We start from the raw sequence: 16,938 nt of genomic DNA, 5'->3' as shown, positions 1-16,938 counted from the left end.
TTGGTGGAGATGACAATATATATATTTATATATACACATATTGCTGAAATAAATCATCGTCGTATTAAAAATGTCTTCAGTCCTAGTCAACCCATCTTCATTGAAAATCCTTATTAGATCAGCTTTCAGCACTCTATTGCTTGAATTCGGCAAGTAACGATCAATGAGCTTGGACTGACTATCAATATCATGATCAAATCTCATTGGCAAAATTAAAAATAAGCACGTCATCACGATCGTTAGTCAACTGGTGATGAATCAAACTTCTAATAACTTGATGTTGAACCTTCATTTGTTGTAAATTAAGAAGATATTAAAAAGACGACTCTTTAATCAAATGAAGAATATTTAGTTTGGATAGCCGATTCATTATATCAATAAATCTTTCATATTGACATAAAAATACCAATGAGATTGTATCTTCTTGATCTAAAAAATAGTAAATTAACAAATTATGATTGTGAGGCCATGATAATTATAAAATACATAACTAAAAATCAAGTTTGATGAAACAATTTAAGTCAAACAATTAAATAATCAACACTAATATAATAAACGAAAATAATAAAAACACTTTAAAAGGTGGTGTCGATTTTTTTCTTTCTTTATTACCCGAACTCACACCTCTCCGATTGGATACCTTCTTCACAGCAACACCATCGTATTTCTAAGAATAAAAAGTATACACTAAAAATTGCATGTCACAAATATGAACAGAATGGAAATCAAAAATAAAATTAGTACCTTTTCAAACGATTTCTCAATTTGATTTAGATTCAATGTTTAATCTTAATCTTTTGACAATGAGAATTTTGTCCTCAAAATCACTATCATGAGGACAGTTTTTCGAATCGGAAGATTCAACCATCTTCTCCTTACCCTTCTTATTTGGTGTAACAATGGTAGTTTTTTTTTCCTTAACCTAGTTGTTTGAAGAACTAATGAGAATATACTCCAACTTTTTAATCGGAGATTTCGTGAATGCATTCAACTCAAACGAAGGTCCTGAACATACAATAGGAGGACTATTAACAACTATGATGGATTTATTAAGCCTAGGACTTTTTCATAGAGTATTGTCCATATAATCAAACTATAAAAATATAATATTGAGGGATGAACTGGAGAGAAACGATAACAATAGTGAAAGAGATGAACTGAAGAGAGAAGATCACAACGGTGAAGAGATGGGCGGAAGAGAAAAGATAATAATGATGCAAATTTCTACCAAATTAAAACTACATAGGGAATAATGAATGTTAAGAAAGAATAAATTGTTGGGAAGACAAAAAGATTTTACTTTAATTACATTTTTTGTATAAAACGGAATAAAAATAAAATAAGATTTGAAAAACACAGAAACGTGTGTATTAGAAACTGTAATGGGAGAGAAATTTTAATACCATAATTATCATCCCTAAAAGTTAGGCACATAATCCGAAAAAGAGGAGAGAAGTAGATCGAAATTAAATAATTAAATTAAATTCAAAAAATATTTTTTTCTGCTATGTTTGTAATTTAAAAACTATGTCTGTAATTAAAAATAAGTATGTGCATATATTGTTAATTAAAGTCTTAAATAGTATATTATTGTAATTTTCACTTGAAGATATTTAATTTTGAACGTTTTATTTCAATTTTAATGAAAACTTTAATGCCTTTTAAATGCTATGACACATTTAATTACAAGTTTTGAAAGTCTTCTTTTTTTAATTTATGACAATGTCAAACAAATAGGGGAAATTACAAAAATAGGAAAGACTAGAAACATAAGCAGGTTTCTTAGTTATATATTATTTAATTACAATTCGTATCTACATGTTACTAGGAGAAGAGAGAAGAACAAGATTGGGAGAGGAAGGAGAGAGGCGAGCGGAATTTGGGAAAGAGATACAATTGATTTGTTTATCCGGTTGATAACTGTACCATAGATACAATTGATCGGTTAACTAGATACTAGGATAGAAGCAAAGCTAGAATGGTAGAGAGAGTAGGAGAGAAGCGAGAAAGATACAATTAATTTGTATATGTGATCGATAATTGTGTATCTAACTGATAATTGTATCACAAATACAATTAAAAAAATTAATTTGTAGCAATGATTATTGTATTCAACTCGTTGATGCAAATCAATTATATCAAGTACATTAACGAATACAAGTTGTATCAACAGATACAATTTTATTGTTGTCGTAATTTGAAACAAATTATATTTGTATTCATGTGCATTTGTATTCATCTATGTCAGTGTATTGTGTTTGTGTTACCATGTGTATTTGTATCATTGATTGTTACCATTTGTATCATTGAATGTTACCATTTGTATTCAAGTGCATTTGTATTCATCTATTGCCCTATTATTATGTTTGTGTTACCATGTGTATTTGTATCATTGATATTTTTGAATGTTGCCATTTGTATTTGTATCATTGATTGTTATCATTTATATTTTTGAATGTTGCCATTTGTATTTGTGTTGCACAAAGAGAGAGAGGACAAAGAGAAGAGAGGCAAGAGAGAGAGAAGATAGAGGCGAGGGAGAGAGATATTTGCTGTAAATTCTTAACTATAGATATAGGTCATAATTCTCTTAAACTATAATTGTGTATAGGACATATCACATATTTGGCTTATTATGTAACTTTTTTGGAAAAACCTAAATACACAACTTATTTTATCATATTTTCTAAAATTTCCTACAATTTAAAAAAATTACAAAAATTTCTATTTTCATCACTCTCTCCTATTCTCGTATACATCACTCTTACACGATGTATCGGGACAGGTGTCTTGTATCAACAAAGGTAATGTATCGAGCCACGATGTATCAGGACATTGAGCGCTATATCGAGACAGATGTGTCTCAACAAAGATAATGTATCAAGACGAGATGTATAGGGATGTTGAGCCATGTACCGAGACAGGTGCGTCTTGCATCAACAAATGTAATGTATTGAGACACCATATATCAGGACGTTGAGTGATGTATATGAAATTCTTAAATTTTTTTTAAAAATGTACTTTGAAACGGAGTAAGGACGTTGAGTGATGTATATGAAATTCTTAAAAAAAATTTAAAAATGTACTTTGAAACGGAGTAGGGATAGGATGTTATTGACTCTTAACATAATGAGATTTGTGTATTTTTTACAATTTTTTTCCAAACAAATATACCAACCAAGCTTCGCGGCCCACAAAAGCTCTATTATCTAAAGCAGTGTTAAATAACATATCGCCATATAGGCCTTGTTAGAAGAAAAATTCTGTAAATAACATCTTTGGCATTGAGCTCAAAATGAGAAACTTAAATCAGGAATTTTGTACTGCCAATTCTTCCTCACTTCTACATGTAAAAATAAACAATGACTTACATTGCTGAAAATTATTCTTATTACTACTTCAAGAAAGTTCTCATGCTAATCTATTCTCCGTAAGTGAAATATCGCATGAAAGTTCTCAGGTATCAACGCAGATTGTAGATCCCTGCATCCAAATGAAACAGATTGTCAGTATCTCAACCAACACATCCAAATGCCACCCGAGCCACTGGAAGAAAACTACTTCCATGCTTCTGGTCGGGTTGAATAATCAATCAATGAACTTAAGCAAATGAAGAATATCAAACACAAGTTATCTTCTGCAACCTCTTTGTCTTGTGTGTGAGAAAAAGGGGGAGGGTTTTAGTGGACAGATCAAGAATCCACTACCAGGTTGACAAACTCAGACACGATATTATACAAAATGAAGTGCATTCCATTCTTATAAACCTACTGAATACCAGTTTTAAGAATAATCACTTATCCTCACTTTAATCAAACCATAGAAATCAAAGGGATTTAGCTTCCAAATTGATTATCAGTTGAGGGGCATATGATGGGAATATATTTTCAAAAATCAAGTAGGAGAGGGAAGCAACCTCAACTTCCCAAATTTGTACTGCTGTCTGAAATTCAAGCAGATAAATGAAGTCGGAGCTTTCAAGTGCCAGCAGTGATGCACTAGTTTGAATATAAAGATTAAATTATTTCGAGTCTGACTGCTAGTGTACAAGTCCTATTATTACAAATCAACCACACCTAAATTTAGTTCAATCTTCCCAGCGAAAAGTTTTCAATGTAAGACATGAAGAGAATCACTCAAAATCAAACGACCACATAATTGTTATTTAGTTGATCAAACAAAACCTTACAGAGTGCAACACAAGTCTTCAGAAATTAGATATGACTTTTTTAGCCTCAACAACATACCCAGTGTAGTCTCACAACTAAGGTCTGAGGAGGGAATGTATGTGGACCTTACACCCCTACCTTTGTGGGGTAGGAGGCTGATGCCGATAGACTCTCGGTTCAAAGAAAAAGCTTTCCAAGCAGGATTGTAAGAAAAGTATGGCATCACAAAATAACAAGAAACAAAGCAAATGAAGCAATGAATTTAGAAGACAGAGGAAGTTGTTCAAGATATAAAGTGGACTCGATATATACTCGAGTTCCTTTATCCAAAAACATCAAAACGCGTAGAAAGCCACAATTCCCTGGAACTATTGATTACTCTACTACAGTGAAAACATCAGTTTTAACCTAAGATAGGTTTACAAAATCAATAAGTAAAGTCCTCATGGCTGCTCCTTGTCTTGTATATAAGGGGTTCCTTGTTACCACCTATTGAGCAGTGACTATTTTAAGCAGGTGATCAAAAATTGGAGATAGAAGATGCTTCTAATTTTGCCAACTACCAATGATAGCTCCCTTCTACTCCTCATTGAAGGCACATTTTCGCTGTATCTTACAGGAAAATCGAAAGATATCAAAATTTTCGAGAATGTTTTAGTATACTTTCTTTGATATGGAAAGAATACGCCTTATATATAACCTGGATTAGAACCAACCAGATTCCCTGAAGCTCGTGTATCACTCATAAAAGAAAATCTCAACTCAAAATTGAGAATCAATGACTTCATATTTATGAATCGAAATATTCTATCTCCTCTGAGATTCCATTCCCAAAATATTCTACTTAAAACCCTAGTGACACGAGGCTTTCATACCTAAGAGAATCTCCCTAGTCCATAAGTGGAGCTATAGCAGACTGAAAATCACAAATATTAAACAAAATTATCTTTTGCTTCCATGCAGCCATCAAACTCAAACGAATAAGTTCGAGAGATAAGACAATTAAGGATAACCCACCAGAAAAGACCAATCCAATCCATAAGGATGTACCAGAATTAATAACAGACACCTGAAGGGTGCCTCTTAGTTCCATTTATCATAACCCCAGTTAGCTGAAGTAGACAACAATTCTTTGGCAACTATGGATGTCCCAGCAAATTACTTTACAGTTTCTTTGTGTCATGTCAGAATACCAAGTTATGACAATGGTGACTTTAATTACTCATCTCATCCTCACCAGGAAAAAGAACAATGGTTCTATCTTATTTAGAAGTTAGACACGTCTTGGGCCCGTAGAAGCTTTTTAACCATGTGTCTCCTGTCAGCAATTCTAGCAAAGTTTTCTAAAGCATTTTTGAGAGTTGTGAAAGCCCGGTGCATTTGAAACTGCCACTAGGCATAGAATAGTTAGGTATGTAACTCATTCTTTATTGGTCATGATTAATAGCTAGTTTGGCCAAGCTTCTGGGGAGCTAAAAGGTCTCTCTTTTTTTCATTTTTCTTTTTCCTTTTTTCTTTTTTCTTGTTTTGAAAAAGTGCTTATTTTAGAAAGGTGAGGTGTTTGGTCAAGTTTTTAGGAAAAACATAAGTTCTTTTGAGTAGCAACTGAAGTTGTTATTCAGAAGCTGGGAAAAGTAGCTTCTCCCAAAAAATTGGTTTAGGACCTTGGCCAAGCAAAAAGTTTGCTCTAATATTGACAAAAGTGCTTTTGAAATTGATTAGTCACACACAAACTGCTACTCTCCAAAAGTACTTTATCGGAAAGCACTTCTCAAAATACGTAGAATTTGGAAGTTTAGCCAAACAGAGTATAACAGAGAAACTGTAGCAACATATTGATGTCTTCATATGATGAATACAAGGCATACTTATATGTAAGTGTTAAATACAAAATAGGTGTGATAGTCATCCCATGTGAAAAGATTACCAATTTAAGAATTAGCACAACTAACCCCCTATCTCTAACACTAACAACTATGTCACAGTCCCAAATAAGTTGGGGCCTTCTTAAATATAAGATAAGCTAAATTTTATTGGAGTATCAAGGAGGTACTGCACAAGAAGAAACAAAAAAACACTTATAGCATTGCTGTTCAAAAAATTCAAAATATTACGACGGATTTTCCATCATGCTACGACTACACCAAAAATACAGATTCTGTAGGCATTTACCTTTTACAAAAGAGATTTGATGTTTTTGATCTTAAAAGAATATCTTATTCCACTGTGACAAAATAGTCTATATGATGCAAAAGAGATGGTCTTCCAGATCGGTTTCCAGCTTCTGCTCACTTTGTAACACTCCAGCTCTCCATTAAATCTCACTGTCACATCACCAAGTTCACCCAGACAATGCTTAGAATAAAAAACCAACCCAGTTTTGTTAGTTTGCAGTGTAAGGGAAGATGAGCTGCATAATCTTGTGTCGTTTCACAGAAAAGCATCTGCTGCAAAGGTAGAAGCCTTTCCCTTGTAGCATATTTTTAGATAAACAGTCATCCAGAACTTTAATCCAACCAACACAAATTTTAACTGAATATTTTCAATTTTTCCCTGATAACTAAATCTGAAAATCCAACCAATTGATGTCAAGGACTGTAGGTTCCAGAGGATATAATAAATTGACTAACTTCATCTAATTCCCAATCTTCAAATTATGCTGAAATAAAACTGCCATCCACACCTTGTATGACATTTAGCCACTGTACATTGTATTATTATAGTTAAACAGTAGAAAATGGGAAATTTATCCATTGGTCTTCCACCCTCAAGCCAAACATCCTACCAAAACCTCATAATGCTCCCAGTCCCAACCTCCAGTTTTACATACTTTTTGACATTCTGGTCATAACTTGCTTATCTATTTCCATACCCCCTTTTTAGTATGCATGAGAATCAACAAGAGCTCCAATATTTATTCCTATCATATCTGAATGATTATATCCTTCAACAGCTCATCTCCATTCTCATTGACTCTCCACAGCAATTTAATGTACAATCACTTATTATGAATTTTTAAGTTCCTCAATCCGTAGTTTTACTGTCACCTGACCATAAATCCTTGTGAAAATACAGTTGACACTAGATTTAAATTATTCCTTATGAACAGTGGCCAAATGCAAACCAATAATTTCTCAATGCATCTCTAAGTTCTTTTGTCCCAATAAATGACTACATGCCCAATACTACCTTGAACCTCCATCTCAGCCTATTCAGCCCATTTGAGCCCACCATTTATCTCATGCCTTTGTTGGCTTTCATTTTGGTTAAAAATTAAACAAATAAGGTCAGTACCCACCTTTTTAGCGGCAGCTTAACCATTTTTCTCTTGTCTTTGTCATTCAAAACTCTCATGCTCCAGCATATTGCTTTTAGCTTCATCGCGAAAATGTTAAAGCCTTCTCGCCTATGTCAAACTTAGTTCTTTTCCATAACAACTCCAAGCAAGGAAAAAGATTCTGATGTAAAGAAAAAGAATTCACTCAAGTAATTTAATCAATAGGACATCCCCAAAGGGACAACTGCTAAGAATTTTCACGATTATCCAAGACTTGTTCTCTCAAGATTAGTCCAAAACTAACTGAAGGGCATAGGCAGAAAAGTACTAGCTCTCAGTTGCTGTTAGACTGAAGCACAAAAGTGGTTTTAGGCCTAAAGATGCACTTAAGTAACATTTCGTGTCTATACATCTAATAGTCATAGTTTGCATCTCTTGTTTTTGAGAAAATATTAGATTGTTTTTACAAACTTACTAAAGTTTAAAAGTAGGAAAATTAAGAACTGAGACATCAATTCATCCAACTTGCACACAAGTACTAACAGCAGCAAGTAACCCAGAGACTTTCCTAAGCATTACAAAGAAAATGTTATCTTTTTCTTACACATTAGTAATAAACACTGGATCGACCAGCAATGCAAAGAAAATATGCATAAAAGTGCATTGCAGATGTTCATTTCCCGATTATTGTCTACGTCTTATATCTACATAGTACCTAGGAAAACTATAAATCAATAAAAACAGTTTAGCCTTTTATTCCTTCATTCTATCTTTTCCTTTTACCTCTCTCTCTCTCTCCCTTTAAGTTTGGGAAGAAGCTTCAGTCTTACCAGAAATTCTAACTTGAACCTTTATCTTTGGCGTCGTTAGCAATAGCATCAGTTACCAGAGTGATTGGTCTTTGATCGATAACCTCATCAATTATCCCAAATTCCTTGGCTTCTTGGGCTGTCATGAAATAATCCCTATCCATGTTCTTCTGAATTATTTCGACTGGTTGTCCCGTATGCTTGGAGTATAGTTGGTTCAAAGCATCCCATACCCGAACAATCTGTTTGGTGTGAATTGTCATATCTTTAGCTTGACCACTATATCCACCAGAAGGCTGATGAATCATGACTGTAGCATTAGGGAGAGAACGTCTCTCACCCTTGGCACCAGCAGCTAAGAGAAGGGATCCCATTGAAGCTGCTTGACCTAGACAAATAGTATTGATTGGAGATCGGATGTACTGCATAGTATCGTAGATAGCAAGACCGGCAGTAACAGCGCCACCGGGAGAGTTGAGGTACATGTGAATAGGCTTGGAAGGGTTCTCAGACTCAAGGTAAAGAAGCTGAGCAACGACAACATGGGAAGTGTCATCGTTAATGGGTCCATTGATGCAAATGATACGCTCTTTGAGCAGCCTTGAGAATATGTCGTAAGCCCTCTCTCCACGGGAAGAATGCTCTATCACCATCGGAATTAGACCGTACCATCTTCTACTATTTCCATTCCACAAACCCTTTCTGCCTATTCCATTCCACACTTTACCACCAATTACGCTGCTCATCGCTCTTTTACACGATTTCGATTTCAGTTTCGTAGTGGCTGGTTTACTCCATTTCTTACTTAGGGTTTATATAATCCGAAAATTGGTACAAAAAAATTAGACAAATGACATAAGTAAGCATTGTACCTTCTTCGGTTCTATTTTGTTAAAAAATTTATTCCAATTTTTGGTTTTCAATTTTGAAAAAAGTGCATCAAATTGGATTTAGTTTGGTTTATTCAACTTTAATTTGATGTTTCTTAAGTGACTTTTTTTTATGCAAGTGAAATTTAAAATGAGAATAAATTATTAGAATGTTTAATTTAACATGAAATAATACATTCAAATTGAAGGGTGAGCGTTGATCGAACCCATTTGACTATCACGTTCGCGACCATCAGACTTGCGGTCGTGGATGTAATTTAATTGGCTTTATTTGAGATTAGACCCGTTTTCAGCTTATTTTCTCAAATTTCCAAAATCGAATTCATGATCAATTGAGCTTTGATTCAGCTTAATTTTTGTGCTAATTGTTGGGAATTGCTAAAGCTTTATGTTGGGATCATTGAGATTGTGTTGGGGGCTCGTTTTTGTGATAAATTATCATCCCGAACCTTCCTATTTATCTCTTTAATGGTGGTTTTGTTGCTTTTATTTTGTGTGGGTTGTTTTGGGCTAAATTAGAGCTCGAATTGAACCCAACTTTTGGGCACAAGGTCCTTGAGCTCGTTTGGACTCGTTCACATAGTTAGTTTCATAATTCTGTGTGCAGAGCCCACTAATCCATTTTTTACCCAATTTTAGGTCCACAATTTTATACTGCAATATGGGTATTATTATGTCTATATTGACATCGTGATCACTTATTTGATAGTGTGGCAGAGATAGAAGGAGGTTCAGAAGGGTAAAACTGTGGATTCGTAGACTTTGTAGTGTGCGTGATCGGTAGGTAGGCTACGACTTACCGATCTTAGATTGAGCTGATGTTGGTATTTACATGTTGATTAGCTAGCTTTGCGAGGGGTTCCTAGCATGTATCTTATTTGGTTGGTAGAATCCACGCCTTAGCCTTCTTTTTCGAGTAATTCAGGAAATTTAGCGTGTTTACCTTAGTCGCGTTGTTATCTTGCCATGTTATAACTTGATGCCTTTTGTCACGCCCCGAAGCTACCCCTTGACGTAACCTGGGACATAGGATCACGAGTAACCCCAAGCTAACCCTATGTCTGGCATATATCAAGCATAATGAGAATAATTGAATAAGATATGTACTATGCGGAAGCTAAAACAATTAATAACTGAAAGTGGGAAAAAACCCAACTAGTCTGAATATATAAAATATAATGAAAGTCTAGTGATGACTGAAACACCACTTAACAACTCAAGTTGCATCTACTACTATGTCTGAAAAACCTCTAACTGGGTTGAGTTGTTGGGACATGCCCCATAACTAACTCTAACAAAACTGAAAATTGAATATAAAGACTAAAATGAAAGCATGTCTATTGTCCTCAGAATATAAGGACTCACCATTGAAGTTGTTGAATGCGGACCAATAATCGATTTAAGCGTGATTTGAATGTTGAGTACATGAACCTAAATCATGAAAGGATGTAGCACAGACTATGCGTCAATACTTGGAATGTACTGAGTATGCAAGATATAGATACTAAGCTGAACAAACATATATAAGTTGAACAAAGCATAATTGAGCAATGACATAAACTGAGCAAGAATGTAAATACTGAAACATAACTGAAACGCTAAGTTGAATGCAATGACCAACAACTAATCAAGAAAATAACATGTTGAACTGAATGATGAAGTATATACTGAAAACCTGGTCAAATGCACTAAGAGTCTGACTGTGAGAGCTACTATTAACCGACATAAACCACGTGAGCTAAACGTTGAGTCTGACGTATATGCCCGATCGAGAGGACCCAATATACCTTTCTAGGGGTATAAAGGCATGACTAGCGTGATCATTAAGTCTGATGCCTAACAGAGGGGACTTATAATCATATGGGGGCACGTAGTTCTAGGACTGAGGATACGTTGAACCCTAGTCCAACCCGGTGCTAAGTCTACTCCCAACTGAATATGTATATGACTGAAATGTAACCGAAATACTAAATAGCTCAAAATACTAATATGATAACAGAGAATGCAGCATTTGTATACTGATAATGTAACGTTCGAAATCTGAACCATTATTATCTTTTTAACTGACCTAGCAAGTGTAATTCATGAACTAAGAGAATCTACACAAATTAGGGTTCTGAGTTTTATACAAGGAATTAAACAACGTTCCCAACACAAACATGATATTTAGACTATGGATTATATAGCAGCTGAAATCACAATAAATTACAGAGATTTTAAAAACTCTAGGTCTAAACAAGTTATGTAGAATAAGGTTCTGACTGAATTCTAGGGACCTAGTGGATGAAAGGAACCTACTAGTGAAATTCCACATATCTAGTGACGAAATCTACTAAGAAATCCATTGGATTTCGGGGATGAAACTTGAAGAACATTGTTGCTTGTTCTTGAAAGAAATTGACGCCCTCTTTCTCCTCTTTTCGTTCTAATTTTGATGATTTTTGGAGAATGAGGGTTCTGGATATGTCTGACTAGGTTATTAGGCTTAGACTGAGTAAAACGACGTAGTTTAGGCATCAAACGATGTAGTTTGAGTGCCTAATAAATAGGTAAAAAGACCAATACGACATTGACTTAAAACTGACGAGTGTCATCTACTACAGGACTGGCGGGCTGTCGTTTGAACTACCAACCGTCGTTAGGGGTCATCGTTCATGCTCTACCCGACAGGGCTTCACTAAAACGAGCATAACTTTTACTCCAAGCTTGGATTTTAGCAAACTTGGTGGCATTGGAAAGAGGATTCAATTATCTTTAATTTGATAGGTCATGTACCACCAAATTCATTTTGTGCTAAAAGATATGACTATTTGAAGTTGACCCAACAACCGTTTTCCTCCAATTGAGTGCTGACCCTCACCTACGTACGGTCTGTAGGTCCAACCACGGACCGTACTGGTCGACCATGGGTGGGATCACATACCATCAAATTTGGACCTTAACGACAGAACCCCACCTACAGTCCGTGGTTTTTCTATTTTCATTGGTGGTTCTGTTGGTACTGGCACCAGTTTTTATGAAACTAGGATTTTCTTCATTTTGAGATCCTAGGTGTTACATTATCTTTCCCTTGGGAACATTAGTCCTCAAATGAAGTCTAAACAAGCTGAGTATGGAGGGAAGGAGTTGCAATCCCTACCACTAACTACTAGAAACTGATATCTAACTGAACTGAGTTCTAAGAACATGCAAATATGCTGAAATGCAAGAATAACTAAGGGAACAAGATACTATAACTGAATTACACAAGAGTAAGCTGAGAGACTTGAGAGGAACTATTACATCAAGCTAAAATAGAATCGGAAGGAAAGAGGTGAGGATACTTGACCATCATGGCTGCTTCTGCTTCCCAAGTAGCTCCCTCTACGGACTGACTCCACAAAACCTTCACTGAATCGACTTCCTTATTTCTCAACCTACGAACCTGACGGTCAAGAATTTAAACTAGAACCTCTTCATAAGTGAGATTATCCTTTACATCCACACTCTCTAATGGCACTATCAATTTCAGATCACCCACACACTTCTTCAACAAGGAAATGTGAAAGACTGGATGAACCGTTGCTAGTTCTGCGGGTAACTCTAACTCATAAGCCACATTACCAACCATTTTCATGATTATATAAGGACCTACATATCTAGTACTGAGCTTACCTTTCTTACCAAATCTAATAACCCCTTTCATAGGTGATACATTTTGGAAAACCCAATCATCGATTTCGAACTCCAAATTCCTTATCCTCACATATGGATAGGACTTCTGACGACTCTGAGTTGTCTTTAGTCTATCTCTGATGATATGAACTTTCTTCATAGCCTCATGAACCAATTCTGGCCCAATCAAGGCTGATTCACCTACTTCAAACCAACCAATCGGAGACCTGCATCTACGCCCATATAGTGCCTCATACGGGGCCATCTGAATACTAGAATGGTAGCTATTATTATAGGTGAACTCTATGAGAGGTAGGTGATCACCCCAACTACCCTTGAAATCGATCACGTAAGCCCTCAAGATGTCTTCTAAGGTCTGAATGGTATGCTCTGCCTGACCATCTGTCTGTGGATGAAACGTTGTACTGAGATTTACCTGAATACCAAAACCTTTCTGAAAAGATTTATAGAAATGAGATGTTAACTGAGGACCTCTATATGAGATGATAGACAAGGGGACCCCATTCAACCTGACTATCTCATTAATGTAAAGTTTGGTGTAGTCCTTTGCTGAATCTGTAGTCTTGACAGCCAAGAAGTGAGCGGACTTAGTCACTCTGTCCACTATCACCGAAATAGAGGCATGTTGTCTGCGAGTACGAGGTAAACCTATAATGAAGTCCATGTTTATCACTTCCCACTTCCATGAAGGAATGTTAATATCTTTAGTCATACCTCCTAGTTTTTGATGTTCTACCTTAACCTGTTGATAGTTAGGACATTTAGCCATAAAGTCTGATATGTCCCTCTTCATGTCGTTCCACCAAAATACTTCCTGTAGATATAAGCGACCCTGGTAACGAAGCACACTATCTCCCCCTTGGGAGAAAACCTCAACCTTCTACTGATGAACTGCACCTTTCAACTGAACTAATATAGGATCATTGTCCTGTTTTTCCTTAACCTCTGCTACCAATGACGATTCTGATCCATTATGAACTATCACACCACCATATGATGTGTCTGTAAGGCAAACTCCTAAGCGAGCAAGCATTGAACATCTTTGGCTAACTATTTCTTTTCTTCCTCAACATGTGTTACACTACCCATAGACAGTCTGTTGAGAGCATCAGCCACTACATTTTCCTTATCTGGATGGTAGAATATTCATGTCATAGTCTTTAAGGAATTCAAGCCATCTCCTCTAATGAAGATTCAACTCTTTCTGGGTGAACACATACTGGAGGCTCTTATGATATGTGAACACATCCACATGAACACCATACAAGTAGTGTCTCCAAATCTTTAGGGTAAATATAACGGCTGCAAGTTCGAGGTCATGAGTCGGGTAATTCTTCTCATGGACCTTAAGCTGTCTAGAAGCATAAGTTATAACCTTACCTCGCTGCATCAACACACAACCTATGCTGACCCTGGATGCATCACAATAAATCACATAGTCGTATGAACCATCTGGTAGAGTCAAGACAAGAATTGTAGTCAACCTAGTCTTCAATTCTAAGAAGTTTTTCTCACACTCATTTGACTGCTGAAATTTGACCTTCTTTTGAGTAAACTTGGTCAATAGGGAAGCTATGGATAAAAATCCTTCAACAATCTTCAGTAATAACTGGCCAAACCCAAGAAACTTCTGATATGTGTTGGAGAGGTGGGTCTGGGCAAGTGTTGTACCGCCTAAATTTTCTGAGAATCTACTCGGATCCCTTCATTGGATACCACATGACCAAGGAAGGTGACAGACTGTAACAAGAATTCACATTTGCTGAACTTAGCGAATAGCTGGCGATCTTTAACAGTTTACAGAATAACTCTCAGATGAGTCACATGTTCCTTCTCACTGCAAGAATAAATGAGGATATCATCAATAAAGACGATGACGAACAAGTCCAAATATTATTTGAAAACCATGTTCATTAAGTCCATGAAATTTGCAGGAGCATTTATTTGTCAAAAAGACATAACTAAAAATTCATAATGATCATACCAAGTTCTGATGGATGTCTTCAGAATGTCACTATCTTTGACACTGAGCTGATGATAGCGGGATCAGAGGTCTATCTTAGAAAAACAACTAGCACCCTGAAGTTGGTCAAATAAGTCATTAATCCTGGGGATGGGATATTTATTCTTGATGATGACTTTGTTCAACTGACGATAGTCAATGCACATCCTGAGTGAACCGTCTTTCTTGCGCACGAACAACATTGGAGCACTCCATAGAGAGATACTAGGTCTGATGAAGCCCTTATCTAGACGGTCTTTCAACTGCTCTTACAATTTCTTTAGGTCAGCTGGAGCCATTTTGTAAGAAGAAATCAAAATGGGATGGGTATTTGGAAGGATATCTATTTCGAAGTCGATTTCCCTTTCGGGAGGAACTCCGGGATGATCTTATGGAAACACTTCTAAAAACTCATTTACTATCGGGACTGACTCAAGAGTTGGAGTTTCGGAGTTTGAATCCTTAACCCGAACAAAATGATAGATATACCCGTTGGAGATCATCTTCATGGCCTTAATGTAATAGATAAATCGACCTATAGGCACTAAGTTACTACCCTTCCACTCTAAGAGTGGCTCGTTTGGAAACTGAAATCGAACGATTCTATTTCTACAATCGACTGAGGCATAACATGAATGTAACCAATCCATGCCTAGAATGATATCGAAATCTACCATTTCTAACTCTACGAGGTCTACTGAGGTGACTTTTTGGGAAACTATGACAGAGCAAGTTTTGTATATTCGTCTAGCTATAACTGGGTCATCAACTGGAGTAGAGACTGAGAAGGGTTCCGAGAGAGTTTTTGGACTGACACCGAAGTTTACTGCTATATAAGGAGTTACAAAAGACAGAGTAGCCCCTAGATCTAACAATGCATAAATATCTAAATAAAAGACTCGTAACGTACCAGTGACCACAACAGGAGAACTTTCTTGGTCCTGTGAGCCTGAAGAGCATATAACCTGTTCTGGCGCTGATCGCCACATGTACCAAACGAGGCAACCTACTGAATGGTGCGACCTGCAAGCGCTTCTAAAGTAGTAGATTGAGCCATGTTACCTCATTGTCCTTGCCTGGCAGAAGGGCAATCCTTCAACCTATGACCAGACTGGCCACACTTAAAACACCCTTCTCTGCTAGCAAGACACTCACTCGGATAGTTCTTATCATATTTTGGGCAAGTTGGGAAAGTCTTATACCAAAAACACTCATATGTGACTTATAGCTTGATGCTCTACCTTTCTAATCCTATCAAAACCTAGGGAATGGAGCACTAGCTAATTAAGGTGTTGGGGCTGTAGACCTTTGCTAAAACTATTAGCAATTCCCACCGCCTGACTTTTGATGTGAGTATTCATAATTTCCTGTTCTGGCCTTTTTGTTATCCTTAATCATTTCCCTAAGCTTATCTCCCTCAACCTACTGAGCATCGTCAGTCTGGAGATATCCATATTCCTAAGAAGCATAGCATTCCTACACTCGGTATTCACTAGATCAGATACCCCAAACAAGAACTTACTCATTTGTGCCCTTGTATCGGCAACCATGTGGGGAGCATACCTGGAGAGCTGGGTGAACTTCAGCCCATACTTTTGGACCGACATTGAACCCTGCTTCAAGTTCATAAGCTCTTGTGCCTTAGCTTCTCTCAACTCCTTTGGGAAGAACCTGTCTAGAAAATCTCTTGCAAAACATCCATCTCACAAGAGCTGCATCCGCACCCATGTTGTCTTTCCACTGAGTGAACCAGATATGAGCCACATCTTTAAGTTGGTAGGATGCCAGCTCCACCCTATCAGCCACATCTTTAAGTTGGTAGGATGCCAGCTCCATCATATCACTTCTGGTCACTTGCATCACCTCTAGGATCTTCTTAACTTCATCAATGAAGTTTTGTGGGTCCTCACCAACCTTCGCCCCTAGAAATTCTAGCAAATTCATACGAACAAAGTCTGGAACCCTAGCTACAGCTGATCCACCATTAGTGTTTGTAGGAACTGTGGCCTTCTGATTATTCTGATTGGCTACACTCTGAGCCAAGAGTTGGATCACATTCCAAAATTCTACATTCGTAACCTCATGGTCTGGGAATGGAGGAACTGCGCTAGCATTG

The 16,938-nt window shown here is 36.6% G+C and overlaps 1 protein-coding gene across 1 annotated transcript; it reads right to left on the bottom strand.

The window, feature by feature from the left end:
- Positions 1-3,261: 3,261 nt before the first annotated feature.
- LOC125832476 (ATP-dependent Clp protease proteolytic subunit 2, mitochondrial-like) lies at positions 3,262-9,033 on the bottom strand. The gene is made up of 2 exons (XM_049511666.1): positions 8,277-9,033; positions 3,262-3,483 (listed from the first exon to the last, which is right to left on the bottom strand). Exon 1 carries the CDS (start codon positions 8,999-9,001, stop codon positions 8,285-8,287), a length of 717 nt encoding a protein of 238 aa, XP_049367623.1. The 5' UTR covers positions 9,002-9,033; the 3' UTR covers positions 3,262-3,483; positions 8,277-8,284.
- Between the last annotated feature and the right edge of the window lie 7,905 nt (positions 9,034-16,938).

Source organism: Solanum verrucosum, unplaced genomic scaffold, assembly GCF_900185275.1.
Source record: "Solanum verrucosum unplaced genomic scaffold, falcon-dt-bn FXZP01001080.1, whole genome shotgun sequence".
NCBI classification, from domain to species: domain Eukaryota; kingdom Viridiplantae; phylum Streptophyta; class Magnoliopsida; order Solanales; family Solanaceae; genus Solanum; species Solanum verrucosum.
Note: the sequence above shows the minus strand (reverse complement) of the source record. Positions and strands in the feature narration are given on the sequence as shown.